This window comes from Rhopalosiphum maidis, chromosome 2 (genome assembly GCF_003676215.2).
Source record: "Rhopalosiphum maidis isolate BTI-1 chromosome 2, ASM367621v3, whole genome shotgun sequence".
Taxonomy (NCBI): Eukaryota; Metazoa; Arthropoda; class Insecta; order Hemiptera; family Aphididae; genus Rhopalosiphum; species Rhopalosiphum maidis.
This window is the reverse complement of record NC_040878.1, coordinates 55,425,977-55,434,397: the sequence shown is the minus strand read 5'-3', so window position 1 is coordinate 55,434,397 and position 8,421 is coordinate 55,425,977. Positions and strand designations below refer to the sequence as shown.

Below are 8,421 nucleotides of genomic sequence, written 5' to 3'. Positions count from 1 at the left end.
AATATTTTATCGTAAAATACTATATATATCATGACTTGCTGCACCTATTATACCAATAACGTGAAGCATACATCTATATACATACTAATCCACTATTCGGTATATCGACTCGACGATGTCTGCAAGGTGACAAACCATATATCACGATATCATAACGTTGCAGATATATTATTTATACATTCGTCGGAGCTGCAGCCATCGAAAACCGACGACGTGGGTATTATGTACGTATATCGCTTATGTGTAATTACAATATTGACTGACAAGCGATATGTGTAGGAAATAGGAATTAAGGTATTATGTACATAAAATATACGAAATATCACACTGTATAAAATATATGAATAAAGACGAACAAAATGTTATATAATGTACTTGTGTCAACAACGAGTTTTATTATTTTTTTTTTTTTTTTTTATCTCAATATTATTGCTATTTATAATAATATTCGAGTTTATATTATATTATGTACATAAAAAAAAAAAAAACATTCATATAGGGATATATAATATATATATATATATATATAATAGGATTGGCACTTGTACACAGTTTTACCCTATCTTAAAAATTAGTCTACTGTCATATATATATTATATAGATATACGTGTTGTAATTATGTATAGTTTACAAACGGCTTTATTTACATACATGAATATAAATGTACGCGCGATTTGCAATACCATTTATTAAATTTATATATATATATATTTATATATTCGCGTTATATCACGCGAGAAATATAAGAATTGTATACAACAAACAAACAAAATGAATCGTATGCGTGTAATGCACGTTTCCCGTCGGACAAAATATATATATAAATATACATATATATTGCAATGTACCCGACGAGATAGCAAAAAAAAAAGTCTTATCACAATAAACAACACAAATAATAATGATAATATTAAAGGTATGCCTACGTTTAAACATAATGTAAGTCGAAAAATAAAATAAAACGATCTCTCGGCACATGGCGGCGGTACGTAATGCATAAGCTCGCCGCGGCCAGTGGGATTTTCGCGTGTGTATATATATATATATATATGTATACCTACAGCGGGGGAGTGGGGGTATGGATGGCGTTATATGTTGCGTGTATGCATATATAGAGGAACTCGTTAAGACAATATTAATTTACAGTAAAAAATAATATTATACATCATCGTAATTATTATTATATGATATTATATAATTTATATCGCGAGATTCGATGACAGTGATATAGTAGTATACCGATGACGATATATACGGTGTGCGGTGGTGGCTGCAGTTATTGGTTATGGCAAATATCAAATATTCTTCCGTCCTCCGCGACGACGGTTCGTTTTTTATTTCCTATTTTGCGGGTGACTAGTTTCCATGTACAACGATAGTAGTAGTAATAGTAGTAGTAGTAGTGTAGTAGTAGTAGTAGTAGTAGTAGTAGTGTAGTAGTAGTAGTACACATTAATAATAATTATTGTGTAAGAGAATATCATTTCATACATATAATAACATATTACAATATTACATCGTGTGTATATAATAATAAAATAGAACGAGATATATAGATACGCGGCGCGTATAGTCTTTAAATACCGTTTTGCCGTGCTGCGCGCGATTACCGCGGCCGCACCACACTAGACGCTCGTGGTGGACCCTGGGCCCCCGCCGCCCATCGACGGGGTGGGCGACATGGGGGTGGCGGACCGCCTGCCGCCGGGCGACATCGACGAGCGCGCGGGCGGCGTATGGGTTTGCTGCACCTGTCCGCCGGCCGGCTGGTGCGTCGGCGGCGGGCCCTGTTGCTGTTGCTGCTGCTGCTGCTGTTGCTGCTGTTGCTGCTGCTGCAGGCCTTGGGCGATGAGGTGCGCCATGGTTGGCCGGTGCGACAGGAGCGATTGCAGTTGGTGCGGGTGACCGAACAGCTCGGATGGGTGTTGGAAGTAGTGCGGCAGGTGAGGGTTGCCGTACAGAGGGTGATGCGGCCTGGCCGCGGCCACAGCGGCCATCTTCAACTTTTCGATCTCGGCTTCTTGCAGCCGCTTGGCTTTGGCTCTCCGGTTTTGGAACCATATTTTCACCTGTTAATTTATACATACGGAGATTAGAAAAGTGTAAAGCTATGATATGATATAAATTAATATAACATAAATATTTAATTTGGCAATCGTTATAGCTTTGAATTAACCTTATTAAAATTTTGTCTTATAAATGTATAAAATGATGGTTTTTATTTTCGTTCCTTTTTGTAAGAATTACACACCTTCCTCTTGTATAATCGTTTAAAGTACAATCTCACCTCCCTCACAACGATTGTTTAAATGAGGTGAGTAAAAAACGATATCCCTAACATTATTTTAGTATGCGAAATAAATAAATAAAATAATTACGATGCAACGCTTTTATCATGGGTTATTTATCTATTCAGTGGTGCTCGGATTGGTCAAATAATAATATATATATCCATTAAACCACCCACCAAAAAATATCCGACCCGTGAGGACTATATTCCACACCACCCCAATACAGTTAATTTACGACCCGTTTTAAAATCTAATAAAACCAATTGCAAATAGCTCATAAATAAACGATTATATAGTCATATATATATATAACGTCTCGTAACGTCCCATACGAATTGTGTTAAGACGAACAGCGTATAAATTCCAGTAGGCATTTTATTATTAAGAACATTGTGATACGCTCGTTACATATTATAAAGCGCGTATAATACACCCGTTTAGAGCTATTGTTTTAAAAACACCTGTTAATTAAGCTCTGCGCCACTCATTAAATCATATTCGAAAATAAAGGATGCTCGAGATAAGCCGTTTTCCATATAACGTATCGCGAAAATTGCATATAAATTTAAATAAATACAAAACGATCGCGTTACCTGTGTTTCAGTCAGGTGCAGCGAATTGGAAAACTCGGCCCGTTCGGCGATGCTCAGGTACTGCTTTTCCCGGAACTTTTTCTCCAGGTTCAACAACTGTTGCGTAGTAAACGGCGTTCGGGGTTTCCTGTTGGGTTTGTGCTTCCGCAGGTTGCACTTGAGTTTGGGCGGTTCGCCGTTGTTAGAATCTGAAAGAGAAAACGGAAATGAATACCCCGTTAAACACGTATTTATATTGTAATAATAAATAATATAATTATATATGTATCATATACGAAAAGTAATAATAATGATTAATAATTTCACAATAAAAGGTTTAATCGACGAATAATTTATGATAATAATAACAATTAATATGATATCGTTTCACACACACACACACTCATAAAAAACTTGGAGCTCATACAGTACACGCACGCACTCGTATGTGTGTGTCGTCCGTCTATAAATACTCGGTGTGCGTTTATATATATATATATATATATATATTAGAACTCGACGATTAACGACGATAAACGGTGACAGCGCGCGCGCGTGTGTGTATATGTGTGTGTGTGTGTATGTGTGTGTGTGTTTTAAAAATTTGTGGCAAATAATTTAAACGCGTGAAAACCGAGGCCAAAAAATGTAAAACTCACAGACTTATACGCGGCGGCGGTGTTATCGACTATACAGTAATATATTGTTCGCGTTTAGGCCAGTTTTTTTTTTTGTACGTTTCCTCTTTCTTGGCACGACCCTCGCGCGTTTGTCCGCGTGTGCGTTTGTCATCGTTATACGATGTCGGTGTGTGTGCGTGTGCACACCGCGCTGCCGGGTCGGGCCTCGCGCCGATTAACACATTTTACGTTCGTTTTAACGTGCATTTGTCTCGGTCGCCCGAGAGAGCAATTAGACGCCGCTAAAAATAATAATAAAACGGCCGCCGCGAGAGGAACTATATAATATACCGCAGCGCGGCGCATATTATGGTGAACAGAATATAAAAAAAAAAAAAAAAAATCGCCCAATTAGAGAGAGATACGGCGGCGGAATACCGCAGACGGCGACGGCAGCGTTATAGGTTACTGCTGCAGCCGGCTAGACCGAGATCGGAAAAAAAAAGTACACTACACGCGCTGCCAAACAATAGCTGATTTGTATAAAACCGTGGCAATTATTATTATTGTAATCATACGATTGTGCGCTATACATAATATAGCCACTTACTGTATTGCCGCGTCTATTGTCATGTGTAACAATATATATATATATACCTATAGCATTAATATATTTTTATAGTCTGAGCGCGATAAACTATTTATAAAAAATACATTCAAGTGCCATCCAGTCGGTACCTATATGTAGTAGGTATACGAGTATACCTATCGTAAACGGTTTAAGTGATAAAATATAATAAATTGAGAACTTTAGTTCGGGTCAGCGGTGGTCTATCTATAAACTTTTATGTTGTTTTTTTCCATATATAATCGTCGTCTCAAATCACAATATAATAAGACATAAACGATGACATAATATATAGGTACACATCACAAGCTTAATATTTTTTATTCATTATTCATTTCCCGAGTAAACAAATTGACAACAGAACGATCTATATGAAATACCGCAGGACTATATCAATAAGTATAATATACGATGATGAGCATCTGTATGTGATATTTTTACGATACGGACGTGTAATTGCTGCAGAGATTCTTATATGTTGGCATGGACGTATAATATAGGGAATTTGTTAACGGTTTTGACTATTTAGGTAGCTATACATATAATGGGTAATTGATATAAGTTATTTTCGAGCAAACTATTATTACGCTATCTTGAGTTTTGTTGCATTTGCATTTTATAATTGAACATCGTGTAAATTACACATCCGATATAACAATATAAAATTACTGCATGTATCGTTAAAGATAATTTATAATATTCATAGATTTACTTATACAGTACCTATACCTGAAGGGATATAAAATATGAAGTAACCAAGTATCAATATAACATTGACTTAAGCGAATTTAAAAAAAATAGATAGGTACCTACCATTATTATAGCTTGTACACTGCAAGCAAGACTTTTAAAGAAATAACAAATAACATTAATATGTTCGCCGAGGAAATTAAAATTTATGAAATGTTTTAAGAAACCGGTATATCAATAATTGTTTCTACAATCTTTAATATTCATTACATCGTGTAAAAGGTATATGTATAGTTCACCATTGCTTATTTGCTTGTCATTAAAATATAAATTATGTATATTTTACCTAATAAATAATAATAATACAAAATAATTTGTAAACATATACCTTTATACAAAAACGGTAGACACGCATTACAGATTAGATCAATAATAATAACAAGCTAGCTGCAAATATTTACTTTAAATGTCCTAACGACCGTATAGAAGACGACAATCTGTGTGTTTATAAAAAATGTATATCAAAAACGGAAGAAATAGACAAATTCGATTATATTATTATTGAAAAACGTCATAAATAAGACAAGCACATCAAATATAATATTGCGTTTCCTAAATCATAATGTTCTTGTTATAATTTATTTAAGTTTATAGCTACTACACATTATTTTCAATTCATTAAATATTTCTGAAATTTCATAATAATATCCATAATAGTGTTATGTATCCCGACGATATTATAAATTAAGAAAAAAATATAAGCATTAAGCATAATATAATAGTTTGTAGCCTTGTATATAGTTGTATTATAGGTACAAAGTACATGTATTAGTATAAGTTCTTAAGTTATGTAATTTATAGATTTATTTGTGCAGATAATTTATGTAAAGGATTAAAAAAATTAATAATGTTGACATGAAACGATACATTTTTCCGTAAGAAACTATGAAGCGATGCCAATTCGCACTTATATTATGGTGGATGTTATTATTACATTATTTGATTATTAACGGTTAACGGGCAATTTCTACATATTAGTGTAATGAGAATCATTACAGACATTATATGCATAACAGCTCTAAATTAATAACAAATTAACAAAATAAGAGGAACAAAAAACTATAAAAATTAAAAATAAATTAAAATTCGTAGGATTAGCATAACGTATAATTTGCCATAAAATATCATGGAATTTTCACTATTAATCAATTTTGAGATTGCACTTAGAACGTTAGTTTATACATGTATATTGTTTGGGTGTCGAAAATCGACCGTTGAACTTAGTCCCCGAAGATAATACAATAATACAAGGATGATACGATATAACGAATTGTCGATAGCGAATTATTATTATAAAATGATATAATAATATGGTAATTAATATAATTCATAGTATCGTTGCGAGCGCATCAACAATTAATATTCGGCTAATTGCCTGCCGTCATTGGTTTAGTTATGAAAACGGTTGAAAACAGACGTGTTATACTGCGCGGAAATTATGCTACGCATACCTACAGGGATAAAAATAAATACCGACAATTACCTGCCTATTATGCCAACAATAGACGTTCTAAAAATAGTATTGTCGAGCAAACGTGTCACGGCAAAACATAAAATAGTTTTTTGACACTCGTACATACACGCACACCGTCTACGGCAGTCGGACTCACAGATATTACGGTCATAGCCGTACACATTATATTTGTATTGACTCGAAAAACTTACCAGGCGATCCTGAGTTGAGACCGGTGGAACCGAAGCCAGCGAACGTGCCGGGGTAATGCGAGTGCCAGGCTCCGGGGGCGGCGGGATGCTGCATGCCGGCGGCCGAGTAAGCGGCTGCTGCGGCGGCGGCGAACGCCGTGAACGGCGTCGGTCGGACAGGCGCGACGGGATGGTGATGGTGTCCACCGCCGGGAACGGACGCGTTGCCGCCGGACATGATGAACGCGGCGCGGGCGGCCATGGAGCCGCCGGGTTGCTGGAACGGGTGGCCGCCGTGGTGCTGATGATGCGACAGCGGTGGCGATGACGAGTGAAGCGGCATCGGCGAGCGGCCGCGGTCCGGCGTGCCGGACGAACACCGCCGGCCGGCCGGGATGCCGCCGTCGGTCGTCTCCACGTCCACGCTGTTCCGGTCGTCCTCGTCGTCGTCGGGCGTGTCCATGTCGTCGTCGTACACGGAACCGGGCGTCGGCGACCGTACGGGCCTGGTGTCGGCCAACAGAGCGGCCACGCTGAACTTGATGTGACCGGACGGCCGGGCGGCCGCGACGACGGACGATCGCGGGCTGCTGGCCGTGTCGTCGTTGTTGTTGTTGTTGTTGTTGTGCAACTGGTTGTGGTGGCTGTGGTGGTGATGGTGGTGATGGTGGTGGCCGACGCTGGTCGGCGGTACGCCGCCCATCATCATGGCTGTCGTCATGTTGGTGGCCGCGGCCGCGACCGTCATCATGCGCGACGACTTGCCGTTCTGCTGCACGTCGTCGGCGCCGTTGCTCTCGGCTGCGGCGGCCGCGCGTTGCTGTTGCTGCTGCTGCTGTTGCTGTTGCTGTTGCTGTTGCGGGCCACCGTTGTTGACGGACGGCGTTGGCGGCGGCGGCAACAGATGGTTGAGCGCTAACACTGTCATATTTGCTGCTCCGGTCGGTTCTAGCATGTGTGTCCGCACGAACCGTTTGCAAAGCGCATTCAACGCGCGCGGCTTACCACCGGCAGACCGCAGCGGACGACGCGCGCGAATTCATAAAACGAATAATTGCGATATTGATTTGCGTGTATACGACGATAAACGACGTTCGTGTACAATGTTAAAATATTTCTTTCTATCGAAGAATGAGACGATAAGGAAAAAAATATTAAATATCGGAAGGCGCGGGAAATTAAAAAATAATAAAAAAATGTTCGATTATTATATTCAACGCGTTAAGGCGCACACGCGATCGATTACGGCACCGGTGTTAATGTTATTCACGGTGATAGGCACACTGCGATCGGCGAACGACAATAATATATATTTTTATTGCAACAATAATATTGCTATCATCACGTATGCGCGGCGGAGCACGGACAGTAGCGGTGTCGTCGGTCGACTGAACGTCCAAACTGTTAGCGCCACGGCTGGCTTCGACCTCGCGACGGCGGCGGCCGCGACCAGAGCGCGCCCGGTAGTGGTCGCCGGCGCCGCCCATCGCGCAAGTAACGCCCATGCCGGCCCCCGTGACACCGACGACGGTGCTGCTGTCGCTGAGTGGCGGCGGCGGCAGTGGGTGGTTCGGTCGTGGCGGCGGCGAGGGGGCACGCCGTTTCGTCAATACGACGACGTCGCATCCGTCGTCATCGTCATCGCACGCCGCCGCTGGCCACTAAATTATATATTGTTTTTGCCGTCCGCTCGCTAACCCTCGACAGATCGTTAACCGCCTACAGTGGCGTATTATATCATAATATATTAGGCACACATACTAGTGAGTACCGTATAAGTGCTCGCGGTAAGTATTGCGCCAAGTATTTGCGGCCATTGCGTCAAACACGAATTTTTCTAACATCCCTTCTCAGTGTAGGTATATATTGTACTTACCTATAGACAGAGAAAGGGGGATGAAACCACTTGCCCGACT

At 39.9% G+C, this 8,421-nt stretch overlaps 1 protein-coding gene across 1 annotated transcript; it reads right to left on the bottom strand.

Annotated features, from left to right (window-relative positions):
• Positions 1-478: 478 nt before the first annotated feature.
• LOC113551675 (muscle segmentation homeobox-like) lies at positions 479-7,887 on the bottom strand. The gene is made up of 3 exons (XM_026954059.1): positions 6,527-7,887; positions 2,885-3,072; positions 479-2,069 (listed from the first exon to the last, which is right to left on the bottom strand). Exons 1-3 carry the CDS (start codon positions 7,458-7,460, stop codon positions 1,626-1,628), a joined length of 1,566 nt encoding a protein of 521 aa, XP_026809860.1. The 5' UTR covers positions 7,461-7,887; the 3' UTR covers positions 479-1,625.
• Positions 7,888-8,421: the final 534 nt, after the last annotated feature.